At 32.9% G+C, this 23,062-nt stretch overlaps 1 protein-coding gene and 1 long non-coding RNA gene across 5 annotated transcripts; both read right to left on the bottom strand.

Moving 5' to 3' along the window:
* Positions 1 to 756: 756 nt before the first annotated feature.
* On the bottom strand, positions 757 to 9,111 carry LOC132308298 (autophagy-related protein 8C-like). 3 transcript variants are annotated; one of them, XM_059806344.1, is made up of 6 exons: positions 8,952 to 9,111; positions 8,595 to 8,660; positions 4,728 to 4,783; positions 4,570 to 4,622; positions 1,190 to 1,308; positions 757 to 1,056 (listed from the first exon to the last, which is right to left on the bottom strand). In XM_059806344.1, the coding sequence occupies exons 2-6, from the start codon at positions 8,629 to 8,631 to the stop codon at positions 962 to 964; spliced, it is 360 nt and encodes a 119-aa protein (XP_059662327.1). In that variant the 5' UTR covers positions 8,632 to 8,660; positions 8,952 to 9,111; the 3' UTR covers positions 757 to 961. The 3 variants fall into 3 exon arrangements, with proteins under 3 accessions (XP_059662327.1, XP_059662335.1, XP_059662342.1); XM_059806352.1 differs by lacking the exon at positions 8,952 to 9,111 and adding an exon at positions 8,826 to 8,944; XM_059806359.1 differs by lacking the exon at positions 8,952 to 9,111 and adding an exon at positions 8,837 to 8,944.
* Positions 9,112 to 14,750: 5,639 nt separating this feature from the next.
* LOC132308289 (uncharacterized) lies at positions 14,751 to 20,714 on the bottom strand. Of its 2 annotated transcripts, XR_009482412.1 has the most exons (4): positions 20,486 to 20,714; positions 19,535 to 19,601; positions 16,875 to 17,379; positions 14,751 to 16,682 (listed from the first exon to the last, which is right to left on the bottom strand). It is a non-coding gene; the product is annotated as an uncharacterized LOC132308289 (long non-coding RNA). The 2 variants fall into 2 exon arrangements; XR_009482411.1 differs by lacking the exon at positions 19,535 to 19,601.
* Between the last annotated feature and the right edge of the window lie 2,348 nt (positions 20,715 to 23,062).

The raw sequence follows: 23,062 nt of genomic DNA, 5'->3' as shown, positions 1-23,062 counted from the left end.
GCCTTGACATCTTAGATGAAGGTCAAGTGCAGCTTCATTCCACAATTCCCAGAAACAGCAGGAGGGACTCTGAACAAATCCTTACTTGTAGCTCCCTTGCTCTATAGTGACATTTGAAGAAGGGGCTGTGGTGGGGGATATATAGTTGAAAAATGATATTCAACTGATTGTTCCAACTGAAAATTCTTTGTCCACTAAAATACTACTAATTTAAGTGATCCTAAATTCCTAACAAAGTCATTCAAGCATTCTAATTTTTTATTTTCTCTTGAAAAGTTGAATGATCTCTCAGTCGACACCAAATGGGCAATAGCCCAGTTGGTTCTAACCCACCAAAGGGGAGGTCGGAAATTCCCGTGGAGGCATAGGTGTGGGAGTTTGCTTAACCTTCCAATACATATATATATATATATATATATATATATATATATATATAGGCACCGACTCTTTGTTCACACTAGGATAGATACTTCAGTCAGAACCATTTGTCAAATGCCAAAAAACTATGGTGAATACATTTTCACTTGTAAAGACTTTCGCTTGTGCACAATTGATAACTAATCAAATCAGACGTGCCTCCAAAGCTGGTCAAGACCATTCCTATGTCATAATCAAACAATGCATTCATATGGGAGACATAAATATCCAGGACTGCAAGAATGTAACAAATCATTTCTGCAGCACCAAACACAAAATTACAATAATAACAACCCAAGAAAGAAAAACATTCATCAGCCAAAATAATAATAAAACAAATTAGCCTAAAAATCAATATTACCCATTAAAGCCATATATATATATACATATAATAGACTTTTTCAAACATTAAATTAATGCCATTGATCCCATTAAGATGAAGTTGAATTTCTGATTGAAGGGAGTTAAGTCAGTGACTGTAAAAAGGATAACTGAGAATTTTTAATGAAACGTAGTGTATTTACACAAATCGGCATGACTTCATTTAGAGGGATCCAAAAGTGTTCTCGCCACTGTAAGTCATGTAAAGAAATCCATCTTCATCCTTATTTTCCTCATAAATTGCCGACATCAAGGCAGCTGAAACAACAAAATATGTGTATTACAAATACAGCTTCATTACTGAAATAAAGAAAAAACAAGGGAAACTTGCATCTTGAATCATCAAACCGTCACCCATATTAATAATTCATATAAAGAGAACTCCACTCACCAGTGGGAGGTAGTATGTTCTTCACAAAGACAAATATAGCCTTTTCAGCACCGAGCTTAATCCTCTTCCGAACCACGTACACAAATTGCCCCACATTCAGATCAGCAGGGACAAGATATCTGCATTCAGGATAAAAGAGAGGCATATCATTTAAACTAGAAGCATTCAAAACTAGAAGCATTCAACTCATATTTTTGGTCAAAAATCCATGCTCTGCCAACTCTTGAATCTCTGAACATAGCCATTTATGTATTACCAAGAGCAAAAACATATATGAACATAGATAATGCAATCAAAAAGGAGAGAACGCATTGTGAACATCGACATTTAAAATTAAAGACGTCATATCCATTAAACATACAACCATTAGAAACCTGACTTCAGTAAAGCAAACTAACTGTTCTAATGCAAATATTGTGTAGAAAGAAGTGGCAAGCACTAGTTCAAACACCCAATGTTAGAAGAAACATCATCTACCTACCATTTCAACAATTACATTCTGAATCATTATAATTACTTAAAGTTTGTCTCCAAACAAAAGGGAAATATATCTTGCAGATCACTTAATAGAAGATGGCTTTTAACAACATTAATATGCCAAAAAGTAATTGCAGTGTTCTCAGTACGTAACAGTAATAATCCAAAAACATGAGTTTACTTGCCATCTTTCTCAAGATCTACGTTGTGTGACTCTCATAACAGGATGATATTCAAGTGTGGCAATAATTGAGATTTTAGGATAAGCTTATATAACAAAAAGCACCTCCGCAAGCACTCATGACAGCCACACCAGCTGCCACGTAAAGCCCTCCACCTAATCCCCTCCACCTCCTATGGCTGCACATGAACCAAGTATGTTCGCTCGCCTTGTTGAATTCTTGGCCTGTGTTTTTAAATCAAATAAGCCAGACAAGCTAAAGCCACAACTATGAGATTCTTTATCGCTTGTTCGCTAAATGAGCCAAACCTAAACAATGGTAGACTCAGATTTGTATAGACTCTGGAACACGCCCTATAGTTATTTTCAATTTAATAACTTTCTTACTTATTTATTGATAAAATAATATAAAAAAATTAATTGTATAAAAAAATTAATGAAATATTATTTTTAAAAAAACTACATTTCACGAGCTTATAAGCCAAATCAAATATTAAAAAACTTGATGCAAGCTCAAATTCATATTTCTAAGCTCACAAAGGCCCTATCTTAGCTCATGTAGAGCCAATGAACGAATGAGCCGATTATGAACAATAAACCTCCACCCGAAGGTTGTTTCACAAAGAGCTTATCCACTGCCATCAACTCCCTCACCAACACAGATGAGGAAAGAAAAATGTAGGTATCTATTTTGGAAGATATGTTATTATTAAGAAGTCCTATGCGGCAGAGTTGGAAGGTAGGCTCGAAGGATCCCCTTCCCTAGTTGTTTGGGAAGGTTTTCCAAATGATCGAATTTTCACCTGCTACTTCGAGGAACAAACGAAGTCTCAAGAAGTATCTCCACGATAACCCACACTTTGTCTCCCAAGGAGTTTCATCCTTGGGACTGAGAAATCTATAAAGTAGTTTGATTATGTTATTTGAACTGATAATATGTCTCATGAAATGTCCTTCACATGTATGAACTCTACATGTGAAGGACATTCCAACCTTGGAAGGAAGTGACATCATGGAAACATGGCCTCTCAGATGAACCACCAAGGCTAGGGTAGCAGGGCCTAGGAACTTGGGGATGTTTTGGCTTGGTAGCTGGAGTTCAGGGACGCCAAGAAGTGCCTCTACACAAGGAATGGCAAGAGATAGCTAGAGTATCCCCATACCCCTACACCTCTTACACAAACTTCTCAGCACCACAGGCAACCTATCCTTGTCTCAAGTTGTCTGATCACATTTAATGTGCTGACAACTCCATCGCATCAAGCCTGCCATACATTTAATATGCTATGTCATTACTTTAACCTCATGATGACTTTCTTGAATTAACCCTTGTAAACCCTACGTAGCTGTGCGTGTAGACCATACAAATAGGGCTTCCACCCCTTCATTTAAGAACCTTAAAGAATCATAGGCATGTTACTTTCTCTTTTTACACTAAACTCTCTCTCTCTCTTCAAATTAGATACAACCTTCTCCAGCATCTCAGTCACAACCTTCTGCATCACCTCGGGCACAACCTACCCCAGCATTTTAGGCACAACCTACCCCGGGACCCCAACTCCTCGAATATCCTTGTCTCTAGTTGTCTATTCACATTTTAATGTGCTGACAATTGCATGGCAGCCTTGATGCACTATATGATTACTTTGATCTCATGATGACTTACTTGAATTCACCCTCGTAAATCCTAAGTACCTATGCATAAAAACCATGGAAATTACCACTCTATTCTCCCTTTCCCGTCACTATACATAGGGCTTCCACCCCCTCAATTAAGAAACATAAAAGCCACCAGAAGATTAAGGCTTTAAACCACGATTGTTGGGGGTCACCTATCAAGGTCCCAAACTTTGTCTTATCCAGAGAACTTGACAAACTACCCCCTTACAGCCTGCTCACCCATCTCTTTTGGCTTCCCTGGGCTTCCATATAGGTCACATCACCTTGGACACTTGCTGTACATCCAAGTAACTCCTCGGTGGTGACAAAGAACCCACAAAAAGAAATATAAGGTTCCAATCACCCACAACCGCAACCAGTTACAAATGCACACACACATATCCACATATGCAAATGCACAGTAACACCCACAACCAGATACGAGATAAACAATTCCAGCAGCTGAGCACACCATGCACCGTGGTCAGCACCAAATTTTGTTGAATAAATCCAACAATCTACTACAAGTAATTATCCATTCTGAAAAAAGAAAACATGTGCTACAGTGCTACAGCATGCAGTGAAGAAACTAGCATTAAATGGTCAGAACATTTATGATTTAAGAAGGCCAACTGCAAAGTATCAAGACAACTTATATGCTCCACTGTTTAGTGGTAATAAATAATGTAACCTAAAAGAGATTTGTGATCCATAACACTTGGAAACTAAAATATAGGAAAAGAAAACTTTAAACCAACATACACATTAAGGACAGAAATGCAAATGCTTCAAACAAAACAAAAAATAAAAATAAAAATAGTCAACCATATAAAAGGCCCAACTAAAAGCATGATATTTTGATTGGGAAACTTTTGCAGAAGTACAAACATTTATTGGGCAAGAAATAAAAAATAGCAATTACCAAACAAAAATAAAGAAGCGCATAAGAGCTTAAACAACAATGTAAATAATTCAGAGAATTAATTTCATCTAACTAATAAAAAATTAACTTTTAGATAATAATTACAAAAGATATTACAAGAGAAGAACAGGTGCAACATACTTCTTCTTATCAATGTCAGGAATGTCGGTCCTTTCGGCTCTCTCCACTATAACCTGCAAGGGAAACTAAATTGTCAGAGAAGACCATAATAACAGTAAATTAACCATAGTGAAACTACAATTCACCAATGCCCCATCTACAGAAAACAAAAAACTTACTGGGATTCTATCAGGATACTTCTCTCTGATGCGAGCAGATTCAGCCTGCCTCCTTTCTGACATTTAGAAAGCAAGAAACATAACTATGTATGCAACATTATGTTTTTACATAAAAGAAAATATCTTGGAAAAAAAAAATTGAAAGAAAAGAAAAGGCAAGATTTTCCTGGGGTATTTGAAAGAAGGTGCAAAAATGAATATAGACATACTTGTCTTCACATTTCAGGTGTTTTAGATTCACTAGAACAACAATATAACCCCCTTAATTAAGTAAATAGGTAGAGACATTTATAAATGTGAGATTGTTTCTTTTTTAACAATTAATAATCAGTGATACACGATATGGTTTAAATGAACAAATTTTAGATTTACTTCCGAAAATGAAATATTAGAATTAATTAGCAAACTTCTTCATAAGCTTAAATGTGAAATGATCAGTTACTCAAACTTTTAAATAGAAAAGCTATCTCATCGATTATCCAAACAAAAGTATTATCCACAGTTATCATTTTTTACATTTATGATCAATAATATAAAAGGATGGAAAGATGGATGGTGATGTAATTAGCGGAATTAGAACATATTGGATAAAATGGAGACAACTAATGGGATTTTATGCAATAAATTCATAAAAAATAAATTAAAAGAGAATTTTAATATAACTGTTATTAGGCCAACCATTTACATGGTGCAGAGTGTTGCACTATAAAAAGAAACAGGAACAACAAATTCATATAGTGGAAATGAACATGTTAAGATGGAATGATAGGGGTGACTAGAACAAGAGATAAGATCACCAATCAACATGTGATGGAGAAATCAGGAGTGAAGCCTATTAGTGGCAAAATAATTAGGTATGAGCATATGCAAAGAAGACCTGTAGATGCACAGGTAAGGTAAGAAGAGGAAGTCTAATTTGCATGGAAGGAAGTAAACAGAGAGAGAAATTGAAGTTAACATGGGATGAATTTGTTAGAAATGATTTTAGAAAGTTTATAGGAAAAATGATTTGTAGTAGAAGAGAATGGAAAAAGAGAATTCATGTGCCCAGTCCCATTTATATGGGATTAAGGCAATGATAATGATGAAGATGATGATCTATCCCATTGTTCCAGTCATTTTTTTATAGCGCCTCTTATTTTAAATAAGAAAAGTAATACACGAAATAGAAAATGGTGTATTGATCACGAAACCAGAGTTATGGAATGGAAGTGTAACAAGTGTCAGAATATATATTTTAAAACAAAAATACTTGGGATCAGCATTAACAACTATGACTAGAACTATCAGCATGGATTGACTGAGGCTATTGCATTAGATAGAGAAAAATGAAAAAAACGAGATTCATGTAGTTAACCACAAGAAGTTGGAAAAAAGTTTTATTGAGTTCAGTTGAGTAGACCCAGAACTATCATGTATCAAATGATGATGATATATTTAGTGGAATTGGAACGAGTTGGACAAAATGGAGACAACATTTTATGCAATAAAATATAACAAATAATATATATGTGTGTGTGTATGTTGTCGAACTGTTATAAGCCCAACCATTTATATAGTGCAGAATGTTGTTAGACTACAAAAAGGAACCGTGAAAATGAAGATGTTAAGCAGGATGATAGACGCAACAAGAAGAGATAAGGCCAGCAATCAATATGTGACAGAGAAATTAGGAGTGATGCCTATTAGTGAAAAAAATAGGATAAAATAAACTTAGGTGGTATGAAATTATACAAAGAACATAATTGTTAAAGGCTCAAGGCAGCCTAAGCACGACATAAGGAGCGAACCAAATTGAAGTTAGGCCCGCGTGTGTGATCATAATGTATATTTACTATAAGTATATAATCAATAATTAAACCATGCAACATATACTTGTCAATATAAAAATAACAAATATTTTCAACTTATCAATTCAATAAATTAGCTAAACCAACATACATATCCCTTTTCTATTTGCATATGAATTAAATAAAACCAATGTACAATAAGAACAATTCAAAATGTGCGACACAAATAATAAGAAATTCTTTAAAATAGAATTTTTGATATATCAACTAACAGGATCAGGTAAATTAATGCTCATTTTATATGCAGATGCATTAACCAAATTAAATGTGATTATACAACTGAAACAATTAAAAACTATAATTATGGAAAACATTACATATATATATATATATATATATATATATATATATATATTATCTTAAATATTCATAATCAAGCACTAAATGCAATTAATGTAAGTAGTGAACCTTAAATTTATGCATTTTGTCAAATTTTTCATAAGGTTGAAAATATGATCCATTAGAAATGATCATGATATAATCTAGAAAATTCTAATATAGTAGTCATTTTATCAAAAAGAAAAATGATATGAATAAATCAATAAAGAATAAAAGGTGCTTTTTTTGAACCTAGAACCTACTAAAACGCGCGAGCCTAAGGCTTTATGTGAGCCTAACTGAAGGGGCCTGATCTGTACTACATTGAGGTGATCTAGCTGAGCCTAGGGCATTTTAGGAGCCTAGGCACGCCTTTAACAACTATGACCCATAGATACACAGGTAAGGCAAGAAGAGGAAGACTAATTTGCACAGAATTAGAAACAGAGGAACATCGAAGTTAACGTGGGATGAAATCGTTAGAAATGATTTTAAAAAGTTAAATATTATAGGGAAAATGACTTCCATATAATAAAAAATTAAAAAAAAAAAAAAAAAACGAATTCACGTGGTCGTACCCGTTCACATGGGATTAAGGCAATGATGATGATTCAGATCTATGTCATTGATTCCAGTCATTTTTTATATTGCCTCTTATATTACAAATAAGAAAAATAATTCGTATTGATCACAAAAGTAGAGTTATAGAATAAAATTGTAGGTAACATGTGTCGGGAAATGCATTTTAAAACCAAATTACTTGGGATCAACATTAACAAGTAACTATGACTAGAACTATCAATGTTGTTCAACTAAGGTTATGGCATTAGATAGAGAATAATGAAAAAACAGGATTCATGTAGTTAACCCCAAGAAGTCAGAAAAAGGCTTTGCAAACTACGATCCATAACTATCAGCATGTTAAATCCTCCACATCCCCCTCATATAAAATACCAAATAGTCAACCAAGTAATTGATTGTCACAGTCATCCAGATAAAACAAGAAAAGAAAGATTTAATTTCATGCATTTAAGCCTACATTTTTTTAGCAATAAAACATTCTATAAACAACCAAAGGGTCTAAACCATAGAGTTCATGCATGAATCGCATCGGAAAACAGAACTCATACAGTATCTTCCGGATCGTGAGAAAATACCATCACATTCGCCAGGTCAATGCTAGCAAACAAATTCTTTAAGACACAAACTCTAAAACATAAGTAGCAGAAACGACAAAAAAAATTAAGACATAATTCAGAAACTGAAATTCAAAACCAGCGCAATTTAAAAGACCTGACAATATTAATATGTGACACACATGAATAAACCCACATGTAATATCAAATAAATTTTGATGAACACAACACACAGTCAAAGGTACCATTCTTTTCTATATAAATAAATCACTTTCCAATCCAAAACCCGCCAGATAACTTCCATGAAGAGAAGCAAATTTTATAAAAAAAAATTTTGAATATAAAATATTTTTAGCATTCACAAATCAATTAGCCATCATGAGTTCATAATGGTACACATTAATCATAACTAGCATTAAAAAAAGAAAAACCCATCAAAGCATACAAAATCCATCCATCCCCAATTTAAATTTTTCACAAAATCAAACAAAAACAAAATATTTCTTTAAAGAATACAAACAAATATATTAACAAACAACAAATACAATAAAAAGAAGACAAACCCAAGGGGTGTTCCAGTTTGAAGGAGCTTTTGGCCATGGCAAGATTCAGGCTACCACCCTTGCTATCTGCAAATTTCAGACATCAAAACAACTTTACAAAATATACATATGCGCAAATAACTATTATATTCACATACATATACGTATTTATATATACATATACATTCAGAAAGCAATTGATGAAAAGAAAGAAAAAAATATAGCATTAACGTGGGTTTCTTTGTAGAATACCAAACGATTACCAAACACAAAACCAAAGAGATCGAATTGGGTATTTGGAATTTGTGAATGATTTGATCAAAATCTATAGAGAGAGAGAGAGAGAGAGAGAGAGAGAGAGAGAGAGAGAGAAGGTACCCTTTTTTGGAGCGACGCTAATGAAATTAGGGTTGTGAATGGGAACACGAAATCGGAAGAAGAAAGTTGAAGCTGTCCCGTTTTGCAAGGAAACTGCGTTTGATTACGCCAAGACAAATTGAGGGAGGAGATCGTATTTCGTACGACGGTTTTATTTTATGCTACAACCGATACTACAGTTCTTGTTATATTATGATTCTGGAATCTGCATTATGCTTTGGCGTGTGGCAATGATTTGCGTGTTTTGGGGACAACCGTCTGATCAATCAATCACAAGATCGAATTAAGATTTAGAGTTGGAAGCACATAACTTCGGTGATCCCAGGACCACCTGATTTTTATTCAATTTATCGCTTTTTCTCTTTTATTTATTTTATATAGGTTTTAAGCGCCAAAAAAAAAAAAAAAAAAAAAAAAAAAAACCTCCTAAACTACTGTCCTTTTACAAATAATTCCTGTACTAAAAACCATCCAGAACTATTAATTTGTTATAATTAAGGACAAATTAATCACAAAAGACTATTTTACTTTTTTTCTCATTCAAATTTTCATTTATATTAAATTATTTTTATTATCTTTTCTCTTATGTAAATATTAATTATACTACTTACCTTAATTTTATTTTTAGTATTAATTTATTATAAAAATAAAAAAAAATAAATAAATAGATTTGTAATTACCATTTTTTAAATTGATTAACTTATTATTAAAACTTTATTATTTATAATAAAACGTATTATATCTAATTTAAACATGTATTATATCTAATTTAAACATTTTTATAGTTAAAAAATATCATTTTTTTATACAATATATTGATGAAAAATTAATAAAATACTTTTGAAAAAAAATATCTTCTTTTCATGTAATACATTATTAAAAAATTAAAAACTTAATTAATTTTTTTAAAAAAATTATACTAAATTTTTTTATTTAAATAATTAATTAAAAAAATTAAAGGTAAATTTATGCAAATTTAATGAAAAATATCTCATCAAATTAGTATAAAATTTTTCATAATTTTTTATAAGAAAAATATATTAAATATAATTCAATATGATGGGATATTATGGTCATTTAATGAATTATAGTATAGTCGTTAGGGTATGTTATAACAAAATGAAATAGTTTAGGAAAGTTTATGCACAAAATATAGTTTAATTGGGTTATTTACAAATTCAAACATATTTCAAGATTGTCTTTTTGCACTTTAAAAAAACTTGTGATGGTAGGGAAACAAATTAAAAGAATGGAAAAAGGTATTTTTTTTTCAGATTGGTCCTCTATTGTTCTGCTGTGTCAGAGAAGCAGGGACCATATTCCTTTTTTCCCGGAGGAAAATAAGATGGAAGATTTTGGATTGTTTTATTCAATTTTCAGGAAAATAAGTTATGCTTTGACCAATATACCCTCTTTTCATAATCAAGTTACTAGCATACACAAAATTAAATATGAAGGGATCTATGTATGATTTGCATATATATTATATATGGAAAATGATATTTTTGACTACTTTAATACCCGACTTAAAACCGATATAGATAAAATATGACGTGGTTATTTTAAAATACGCCTCTTTTTTCTTCCTTATTTTTCAGTTTTTCATATCTCATTTCTTTTATATTTTTAGTTTTCCATTTATGGTTGTATCATCATCATCTTCTTCTTCTTCTTCTTCTTCTTTTTTATTTTTTTTTTGCTTGTTTTCACGGCAAGTTTTATGGTACTCAAATATAAGAATTTGATTCGCACAAAATCTACACCAAAAATTATAATGTTTTTACAATTTTTCAATACTTTGCAAAAAAATTTAAATTCATCTCCTTATTTTGTGTATATTAATAATCAAAGACACAATTTTTATATATAACTAGATATACAATCTAATTATATATAGGAGATGTCTGAAATATATAATATCTCAACAGTTCTTGCAAAGATGCAATGTGACGTATATATATAATAAATGCACAATTTGATATATATGGTGATTGACACTTTAATAGTCTAATAAAGATACTATATTAAGATGAAACCTAAAAAAAATGGACTACAACTTTCTAAATAATTAATTATCTTATATTTCAATATGAGTTTCATTATATTTGACACATAAATAGTCACATAGACTCGTAGTAGGTTTTTATTTGTCGGATTATATAGCAGGCTAAGTCACATGATTTGCCAAACAGAGATTTCCGAATTGAGAGTGGATTCGACAGGAATTCAAGAACTTATTTTTGTAAATTCGCAAATTCAATTTGAAAACTCATGTTTCTTAACACGGGTTCAAATGGATCCCCAATCAACAAATCTCATATGTATTGTCCTACTATTTCTATTTGAATCACCTTTCAACAGCCACCTTATAAACCATCACCGATGCAAGAAATCAGACCTCCATCTCTGATAAGGAAAAAGATGAAACAACGACCCAATTTTTAAGAAGAAACCAAACCTTTCAATGCTTCACCTTAAGATTTAAGAAAGAGATGGAAGTGACCATATCTATGAGAGAGAGAGAGAGAGAGAGAGAGAGAGAGAGAGAGAGCTGTGCGATTGGCATGTTAATGAAATAATGTTTATTGGGCCAAACTTAATACTTAAGGGCTAAACTTTTAACAGTATAAATTTATATAATAACACATAAATTAATTAATTAATTAATATATATATATGCATTATAATAATAATAATATGCAGACGCTTCTGCTCTCAAATATTTTGGGATTGGGTGCTCTCCCGCTCTTGCATTTTGTAATAGAGTCCTATTCTAAATCACAAAATGCAAGAGCGGGAGAGGAAGCCCAAAATATATTTATTTATATTTATAGTTTTGGTGTTTTTACAGAAATTCAGGGGAGTTATTTTGCAAATTCAGAAAAATTTAATTAATAATTTTTTTTGTCCTTATTTACCCTTGTCTTTTTTAAGAGAGAGAAGCCATTTTTCCACGTGTTTATAAAAGTTTTAGGCGAAATGGTAGGGTCCAGAAGGCCCAAACAATTAGGCCCATAAAGTGCGGGGAGTGTTTCCCTATAATCACACAGACGAGTGGAGTTGATTAGGGAGGTTGGGATGCATGTGCACAATCAATAGTTGCGTAATGGGAGGGCTGAAATGCTTCAACTTTCCAATCAGGAAATCAAGCTGATGCTACCATTTTCATATAAGTAGATCTCATTCTCTTTCAAATTTTATAATATAAATTTACCGCTTCAACGCATGTTAATTGGTTGAGTACAACACTTGCAGGTGTAAGAATCATTTTCTTAATTGGCTAGATTAATTCAATCACACCCCTTTAATGTGCATGGAGAGAGGCAGGGCTATAAAAGGAAACTAGTGGTTGACCTTTTAGTTAATTTGGCTTTTGGAAATCAATTCCAAATTAATATTAGATTTACAAGGTTGTCACAAGAGTTTCATGTTCGGGTTAATTTCCACTGCAAGGAAAAAGATCTTTTAAAAAAAATATTCACCACACACAACAGCTCATTGTTCATTTTTTTTTTTTTTTTTTTTTATGACCAACAATAAATTTCGCAAAAAGTAAAAATATTCATTATCAAGAAATATTTTATTTACACTGCTTATCTTGAGAGCCTTCTCACTATGAGCTCTCTTTTATTTAATTACTAATTGAAAGTTATATTAAATTATTAATTTAAACTTTTATATATCTCAAAGAAAAAAAAAAAATCAATAATTTAACCTTTTATATATCTCAAAGAAGGAAAAAAAATTCAATCGAAAGCTAGGACTATTGTCATGGACTCATGGGGCCTTTTAAGTTTTAAGAAGGTGTTACTCTTTTGACTACTACTTAATTAATATTTCATAGTCAAGAATTATTTTGTCTACATAATAAACTAAGAAAAATGATACTACTACTCAGATCTAAAACAACAGCCCAAACAGTTTTATCTTTTAGATATATTTTAAAAGATAAATATGGAATCCACTTAAAACATATATATGAAAGTAAATATGGGTAAATATGGAATTCAGTTAAGGCATGTATAGTATTCTATTTGGTTGGCGTTTTGTATTTTATATTTTATTGTAAAGTAATTTGAATAGTAATCGGAAGCATATTTGGTAACGTTTATTTGTTGCAAAATTTTTTGAAACAAAAACATAAAACATGTTTGGTAAAAAAACGTTTCAAGTTTGAAAAATATAATGGTTAGTTTAAAAATATCATTTAAGAGTATTTTAAATTTTTTTTTTTACTATTCATCCTTACCGTACCCGTTGTTGTTATAGTGCTGTAAACACACTAAATTGGTATTTTGATTTTTGACCACTATTCACGAAATGTTTCAACACTATGTAAAACAAAATATTTTTTTATCAAACACGTGTTTTTAACTGTTCACTGTTCACTGTTACAGTACCCGACAAAAACACACTAAAAAATAAAACGCCCGCCAAACAGAGAAGACGTCGGTTAGTGTTTTAGGTCATTTTCCATAAATGTAAACAACAATAAACCTGGTCTGTGTTCATACACTATAGTCCTAGCTATAGTCCATATATCGCAAATGGGGAGTTGGGTAATGGTTGCAATCTTCTGAAACAACGTTAGTCATTATTAGAGAACCAGTTTTCCAATGACCACAATGCAAGCAAACCTTAATTCAAAGGCGGTAGAAATTTTTTTTGACTGCTTTATGTGATGAAAATGAACTAATTTCGCTTTGAATGTTTTTTTGTTTTTTATAATTTTTGGAAAGGTAATTTCGCTTTCAAAGTTGTTACACAGAAAGAATTGATATCAAACACTGCTAAAAAAAATCAGGCCACCAACCAAGAACCTTTTTTGGTTTGAAATTCAAATATTGCAGGTGTCACAGTGTTAATATGCTTTTTCCAACCCCATAAATGCATAATGAAAGTTCCACATTTGCTTCTGTGAGCTTTTTCATCGTCTATTAGCTTTTGAATAAATATACCCAACCTCCTTTTTGTTGTTGGGTTGTTGGCAAATTCAATGCCAACTTCTTCAAAACCATTTCTCTCTCTCTCTCTCTCTCTCACACACACACACACACACACTATGAACATTATATAACATCTTCAATACAACAATATATTCCTAGGCCATCTTCATCTCCCCACTTATTTCATCTTCTCCATGTCTTGTTTACTCTTCTGCACATTTATTTCAAGACTATTTTTCTCTCCATGCATATATATGTGTCTATATGCGCGCTCGGGTGATTCAATCTCTGAGTTCAGACACGGAATGCTGGATAACTCTATACACGAGATATTGGTACGGTTCAACCAAAAAGCAGCGCTCAGCACAGAGTTCTATTATTCGATTGAGCCGTGCCAATATCACGTGTAACTTCTTATGATAATCGCAGCTCTCTTTCTATCAAATTAACCTTCTTTGGTAAGTGTTTCAAAAATTTCCCCTATTCCTTTCTATTTGATTTTCTAGAAAAATTACACTCCATGAATCTGACTCCAAATACTTGTTTCCTGTCATATATACATATATGTTAGATCATCTTTATATTTTTTGAGTCTTATATATATACAGGTATATGAGGCCTTTGTATCTCACATGCATGTTAGTTTTTTGCAGTACCTAGTTTCTTGCAGTGGCATCAACCTAGGGCCATTAACATAAATATTCAATCTGACCACAAAACCTTCATAAAGCTACTGTTGTGTAGTAGGTGGAGGATGTATTAGGAATCCTAGAAAATTAATTATATTTGTATTATTAGTTTTTATATGCATAAAGGTATAACTAATATATATATATATATATAAGGGACCAGCAGAGTGAATAGGAGTAGTGAAAAACCATGTCAAATGTACCAATTCTGGGGTATATATCGGAAATGATCGGTTGTACACTAGTGAGCAAGAAATTTATTCAAATGTATAATAACAGTTGGATATGATTCAAGTGTAAAATAAGAAGTTATCAACAAAAAAAAAAATCATATCCAAAGTCAGTATGCATGGCTCAGTGTGGATAAATTTCTTGTTCACTCATGTGCAAGAGATATTTCCGATATATACATATATATATGTATGTATGTATGTATGCATAAAGGTCCTCACTTTTAATTGACAAAGTGGTTTAGGTGGGTGAAAGATTCTATATATGTTCTTAATCTCATTATTGCTAAAGCTATGTCAAAAGACAAAAATAGCACTTTCAAGTACATGCATGCACATTAACAATTTTCTTTTCTTGGATGAGAAATGCGTAGCACATTGTGATCCATGCCTTACTTCAATTTTATGAAAATCATCAGAATTGCACTCATTGCATCTTACCACAAGGGTTTTTTTTGGATAATTTCTTACCACACGGTTGTTGCTATCGATCCAACCTATCAAATTAAATCTTCTAATTGAAGTGTTAATTACTGCAACTTAAATATACAGCCTATATATAGTTATAAGTAGCTGATCATATATATCCGGGTTTTTTTTTCCTAGTTTATGTATAGGTTTATGAATGCAGTTATTAATATGCCACCCCATGCATTTTATTTTCAATCAAATTTTGTACATTTTCTGAAGAATTTCAATGATTTTTAAGGTACACTGATATGGAAGTTAAGAAAGATTGTACATTCCTTTCCATGAACAATTATTTTGAACACAGTTAAAACAAAAAAAACAAAAACAAAAACTGTTTTCTTTGTGTGCTATAATAGTTTCTGCATGCTGATCAGATTAGGGTTTTGTGTACTGTAATTGCTTATTCATGGCAAGTTGTTTAACGATGAGTTGTTGTTAGGTTTAGTTAATTAGAAACTATTAGTCCTAAGTATTGCCCTCACAAGAAATTTGTTGCAGATGATTGGAGATTGGGGTTTATAGTTAAATAAGTCAAGGGCATTTTGGTCCTCCAAATGGGCATTTCAATCATTACATAAATTAGTAATAGTCACATTGAAGCATGTGACACATTTTGTTTACTTCTTAACGGCTAGCTAAAGTAGGGGTTTGAATAATTTAGGAATCCTCTGTCAAAAAATAATTTAGGGGCTTTCGGGCAAAAAAAGTATGAGTTCAGGGGGTATTATGCAATTTTCCCTAGAAGTTAAAAAATACTCTGTTAGGAACAGCATAATTTCCAAATGTGCAGTTATTTAGTATAAATCATTAAAGGCCAAACCATGCATATGGATGAAATATACAATATTAGTTCAATTTTAGGATTCTTGTTTACTTCGAACATGAATATGCTTCACGGAGCTGTGGATATTTCACTCACACACTAAAGATATACCTAATTCCACTAGATGTATGCGTGTGTGTGTGTGTGTGTGTTAAATGATTACTTATCAAAAAAAAAAAAAAAAAAAAAGTGTGTGTGTGTTAAATGATTAGCTATTTTAACTTGAAATTTGGCAGAATGAAATTATTTGCTGTTTAAAATCGAAGATAGATATATAAGTGAGCTTCTGATTTGTTCAACTGAGCATGCATGAAAATGGTCACTAATCTATAACTTTCAACTCATGTAGATGAATGAGGACGGTAGATTGAATTCTTTTTTCAGCACAGGAATCATTCATTTTCTTGTTATGTATTTTCAATCAGAAAATGCCATAACTGTTGTCACAGGATTTCAAAGCTACACATCTCATTACCTGGAACGAGGGTTGTGTCCGTTAGCTTAAGTACGATTTCTCTTTCTCCAAAAGCTCAAGTTAGGCTCTCATAGACACCACTAGCAGATGTTATGAACTGTTGAAGTTATAGAATGAAAAGCTTCAGCGCAAAAGAAAGAACTTAGTGAAGGTAAACAAAGTTACTCTACTTGCAATAACGAATAGCAGGGACGTAGGGAAGCCATTACAGCTTAATTCAAGATATATGGCTTTATGGAGCAAAAAGGAAGGTAAAATAGTGTCCACAGCCACAAACATTTCAACTTACCATCGAGTTCAATGGCCGTTGAAGAGACACCTATAGTAATCGTTCTGCAGTCCACATTGCGTTGGGCTCGTCTAGCTCCTCCTCATCAGCTAAAATAGAGAGAGCTGGCCCCCCACAGCAATCCCTTCCTCACCCACTCTTCTGACATCAACAGGATTGAACTAAAAGGCTGTACTTCATCTTGAGATATCTTTAGCTACTGTTGCAATCACCTCTCAAGAAGGGGTGTCTCGCAGTTTTGCTCAGCATTCATTGAATCATATTGAAAAAGACCATCTGCCTGCTTACTCTAGAGTTTCTTTCCTCAATTTGGAAGAACTGCTGTGCATCGCTCAGTAGAATGAAATCCATAAAGCATTCTCATATGTATCCTCTCCGCACCGGTTATGAACTTCCTTGATCCTCTCAGAAGAACTGCAGAGCCCACCACATCTTGGATCAAATGTAGCAACACAGATGTCACCACTTTGAGCAGTCACTTCGCAATCTGCAACCCCATCGACTTCTGCAGTGACAATATTAATTTGTAAACGACGATTGTTTTATATTTGCATATATAAATAATCTATCTTTCCCTATTCTATTCAAGTTTTCATTCTTTTGGTGCGACAAGTTTAAGCTAGCTGCACGTGCTGCCACATCCCCACTAACCAATGACATGGTTAATATAGAAAACTAAACCATAAGGCCCAGAAATTAAATGGAATTCCATGGCATGTAGAGAGGTCTAGGATCACAAGTGAATAATTTGGGGACTCCAACAAACGTGAAGATCGATTCAACAGAGGTTGAGGTATCCCCATAGTTGTTTTCAAGACAAAACAAATGTGTGTGTCTGTGTGATCAGTAAAGATAACTACCCGATATCTGGCTTTTATCCTACTTAATTTTAGCCAATTACACTGTTATAAACTCAGCAGGTACCCCGGGTCACCCATCAGGGAGAGCACTGATCCAACAGACAAATTACCGGCACAATAAATTTTAGTATTAAGAAAAAATAAAATTATGAAATAGAAAAAATCCGTTAGTCTATCTTATTGAAGTATTGTATATCCTTTGAGCAAGTATTACTATATAACATGCAACCATGTTTATTTCAAACCTGTTATTGCAAAATTTAGATGATATGGTCAAGGTTGTCAAAAACTGATTGCGGTATTATAAATTCCTTCTCCCAAGAGATATAGAATGTGTCTTCATATATTGTATAGATTGATTCCCCTAGATTCTTCATTGAAGCCTGATATTGACCAAAATGATTTTCGGAAAAAAGAAAATTGAACTAAAAAATAGCACAAAATTTGAGCTTTATCTTGTGTTGAACCACAACACAGCCTTCAATCATCAACATACTCCACATCTAATCGAATAAACCAAGCTCCCACTGAAACGTCTGAATGGGACATAATTGTGCAGCCAATTCCTGAGATGATAAAAACCAAAACAAACCAGATCCCTAATGTAACTATGCAATGCTTACAAATCAACACCCTGTAGAACAATAATGTCAATACAAGTACACCCTTAACTTACACAAGCTCAAAGAAAGGTCTATTAGCTTGCATCTGTGACCAAAATAAAGCTTATGACGTCAATGCCCATCTTTTCCTCTAGCTTCCTTCTCTTTTCACCTAAATATTTGTTATCACTAACCCATCAAGTATATATCAGACACAATAACCAACTAGAATAGTGTAAAACAGACCAAATATTGAAATTAAAAGATAACTGCAAGGCCAGGTCTATGCACCTTGTGGCATCCAAGTTGCTCGGATGGAATCTCTTTGTTTTCGGCTATCCAAATCTGTATTAATTCCTATAACCATAAAATATTTTACTTTATCAATTGACTTAGCAATTTTTAGGTTTATTGATATGGGAGTATTCTTTGGTTGAGCCCTCATGTGCTGTCTTTGCAGCAGCTGATCCTCTCTTAAAATTTCTGACTTTTTTATTTAGTGTTCTGCATCCCAAAAACAAGCTTTGCCTTTGGGTCACTGTACAAGCTAGAGTACTGCATACAAGAGAACTTCCACTCAAACAAGCATCAGATTGCCTACCAGATGGCCTTACGGCCTTTGAAACTTTGTTTGGACATATTCCTACAAAATTTGCTTGGACGTCACAACTGAAGTGATCTTATGAATAGGATGTCCTAAGCTGTTTCTTGGCTTTTACAACAAACAAAATTAATATAAAATTGTCCTATTTAAACATTTTTTTGGCAATTTTGCCTTGAACATGTTCCTTGAGAACAAATTACCCGCGGCCTGTGGCAGTAAGACAAAATTTGTCCTATATAAACACTTTTTTTGGATTTAATAACTAGTAATGTCAGCACACAGCATTTCGGTAATACTGCCTTTTAAATTAATATAAAAAAGAAATTGGGCAAGTTGTAAACAAGTCGTTGACTAGCGTTCGAGGTCGTTTGGGCTCACTTCAAACGTTTCAGACTAGAATTGCATTTGGAAAGCTCATGAAGGATCTCAAATGAGTAGCCAATCTCTATAAAGACTTTGTTCTTAAGAATATCAAGGGATTCTTGAAGTTGGCTCCAAATTCACCAAAATAATGTTCTTCTTCTTGTTTTTTTCTTCTTCTTTTCATGAAACCAAAATAAGATTTTGGTAAAATGGAAGATTATGGATACTCACAAGTTGAATAAAATTCTCAGAAACTAAGTTTCTTCTATCATCTTTGGCTTCAGGCACCGCCCAGATCCTGATATCAAAAATTCTTGATTAGTATGACGTTTAAATGGTGTAGCAGTTCACCTTAATATATAACTTAAACAATTGCTCCCCTACCATCCCATCCTCCAACACCCCACCCCCCTGGTCTAAACCACAACACCCAAATTAGAACCGGCCCCTAATCTAAAGTCTAAACCACCGAGTTCTTGAACAAAGATAAAAGATTTAAGAGAAAATTAGAACTGCCCTGGTCTAGACCACAATACCCAAATTCAAGAATCAAAATGACAAGCACACCCTAGCTTCTCACCCACACTAACCATGCAATATTTAAATCTAAACCAAAATGCCTAATTTTAAGTTCCCCAACAACCACTATACCAATGGAGGGCTGTAACCTAGTGGTGCTTCTTCACTTTTCAAAGTAGAAGGTCAGGTTCAAATCGGAGGAAAAATAAGTGCGAGTTTCTTGCCAAAAAAAAGAAATAAATGACCTCTCGTTCACCAATGTGCATTATCACCCAACAAATAATATCACTCACTAAAAAAGGGCAAATCCAGTGGGCGAGGATCCTGCAAGTACGGGATTGGGAAGAGTCACATGTGGGCAAACTTAGCCCGTTTCGTTGTTTCGACCCTAAACCCTACGTATCACAATGGAGCAATCTTACCTTTGTTGCCGGCCTCGCCCCCAGTATAACTCAATAAGTAACCCTTAAATAACATGTAAAACCAAAAATTCACAACAAACCCTCAAATTAATTTTGGAAAAATCCCCATAATTCTTAAAATACAGAGATACCCACTTTGCCAAAATGCATAAATCAGTCAAGCAATCAAAAAACCCTCACATAAAAGTACATAAATCAGCCATTCTTGAAGGAAATTAACAGAACCATGAAAGAAAAATACCTGTTAACGAAAAACATTCCAGCACAAAAACTACCAAGCAAAAGCAAAAGCGTCAATTTCCAAGATACATCACTTCTGAAGCAAGTCTCCTCAAACCCCCTCTGTTCAGTAAAGAGAAATAATCAATCTACAGGAAGCAGAAACCATATACGGGTTAGCATCGTAAGACTTCACAGTACCCATTTGGCGGTTTCTCTCTCTCTCCGCTGGCAAATGGAAATTTATAGGAGAGAGATGCCCACTAACTGCCCTCTCATAACTAACGGTTCTTTAAAACGAACGGCCCGGACAGTAATGGGTCGGGTTTAAATTGAATGGATAAACCCAAGCCCATGATTTTAGAACTTACTAGAAGTTTGTTGCCGTATTGATTGTAGTGAATCATGTGCGTCTGTATATATCATACAGGTGTGGGAAATAATAAGTTGTGGGTAAGTAATGAGTATGGATGGTGAAAAAAAGAAAATTGAGTATGGATTAAGGTGTCAACACCCAAGAAACCAAAAAGCAAAATTACTTTTTGGTACTGAACTTAATTTAATGTTTTTTATTTTTTAATTTAATAGTTAACCCTATTAGGGGAAAAAAAAGTGTCATTATATATATATATATATTTATTAGCAAGTGTTAGGCGTAAAATTTGTAATAGTTTATTTGTAATTTTACATCATTTTATTATTTTTATTTATTTCAGGACTTTAATTGTAAAATCAGTCAAGATAATTATACATAGAAAATATTCCAAAAGAATCCACAAGTTGATGAGAATGGAAAGAAGAAGAAAAGGAAAACTCTTTCTCCAAAAAGAAAACTTTCGCCGAAGTTGGTAACTTGAACCCGTTTTGGTAATCTGGTTGTATCTCTCTCATCAAGTGTCAAAACAGCTAAATTCTCGCGTAAGTTGAAAAGGAAATTCAAAGAGTTACAATTTTGTATTTCACGAGGATTCCCTAAAACAGCTGTTTACCTTGTCAAAATTGACCTGGAAGTTTGTATGAATTTTGGAGTCCTTATTTGACGGAATTTCTATGTATGTCTTCTATAAGAAAAAAGGAAACTTTAGGGTTGATATTTTATTATTTAAAGGAAGTCCTCTACAACATTGAAGGAATATACAGAGGAGCTTGAGGCTGAGATCAGAGAGGAGCATTCAGAAGAAGGAAGGGATCAATCCATGGTGGTGAAGGTGTCTTCCTCAACCATGAAGAATTCCACTTCAGTTATGCTTGGCTAAACGCTTTGCTAGGGTTGTGATGTAACATTAACTTAGCACACTAGTTTGATTATATTTAATTATTGGAGAACAATTTTTATCATGCATGATTGTGTAATCTATAGGATTTTTAATTGACTTTTCAATAAGAATCGGTTTTAGAGTTTTAATTCAATTACAAATATTTTTTTTATCTTGTCTTAAATATTTTAATCTTGTGATTGAACACAACTTATTCGCTTCTTGTAGTTGTGAATGAGATGATTACATAATGGTATTTCTCTGAATATAATGTTAGAGATTTGATGGATTATGCGTAGAAAAGATAGACCATGCTGCACCCTAGAATTAAGTAGATAGGTAGATGGTTTATACCAATCGAAGATAGTCCATGCTTAATTTTAAATTATCTTATTTTCTAACTGAATTAATATGTGCTTGTAGCCATGATTAATTCCCTATGCATGTTATATGATATATCTCCAATAAATTGATGCAATTGACTGGTAGTGCGACGTTAGTGGTGAAGTCATACCCCTAGTTCTCTCTCTATTTTCTACATCTTATTTAATCATTGTTCTTTAGTTTATTTTATTTTCTATTTAGTTAATTTAGAATTAATCATCACAATTCGATTATCCTACTTTCAAGTTAATTTGAAATTTAAGAAATCTGTTGACAAACTTATTTTATATAAGTCCCTTGAGTACGACACCCTTACAACTAAACCATATCTGTAAAGATTCGTGCACTTGCGAGTGGTACATATAAATCTCATAACAAGTTTTTGGCGCCGTTGCTGGGGACTTGTTTTAGTTATTGGTGCCAAAAACTTGTTGTAAAATTTATATGTACCACTCGCAAGTGCTCGAATCTTTACAGATAGGGTTTACTTGTAAGGGTGTCGTACCCAAGGAACTTGTGTAAAATAAGTTTGTCAACAGATTTCTTAAATTTCAAATTAACTTGAAAGTAGGATAATCGAATTGTGATGATTAATTTTAAATTAACTACATAGAAAATAAAATAAACTAAAGAACAATGATTAAATAGGATGTAGAAAATAGAGGAGAGAACTAGGGGTATGACTTCACCACTAACATCGCACCACCCGTCAATTATATCAATTTATTGGAGATATATCATATAACATGCATAGAGAATTAATCATAACTACAAGCACATATTAATTCAGTTAGAAAATAATATAATTTAAAGTTAAGCATGGACTATCTTCGATTAGTATAAATCATCTACCTATTTACTTTACTCTAGGGTGTGGCATGGTCTATCTTTTCTAGGCACAATCTATCAAATCTCTAACATTATATTCAGAGAAATACCATTGTGTAATCATCTCATTT

Source organism: Cornus florida, unplaced genomic scaffold, assembly GCF_030987335.1.
Source record: "Cornus florida cultivar Cherokee Brave unplaced genomic scaffold, ASM3098733v1 CherokeeBrave_3.0.0_Hap2_Chr01, whole genome shotgun sequence".
Classification (NCBI taxonomy): domain Eukaryota; kingdom Viridiplantae; phylum Streptophyta; class Magnoliopsida; order Cornales; family Cornaceae; genus Cornus; species Cornus florida.
Note: the sequence above shows the minus strand (reverse complement) of the source record. Positions and strands in the feature narration are given on the sequence as shown.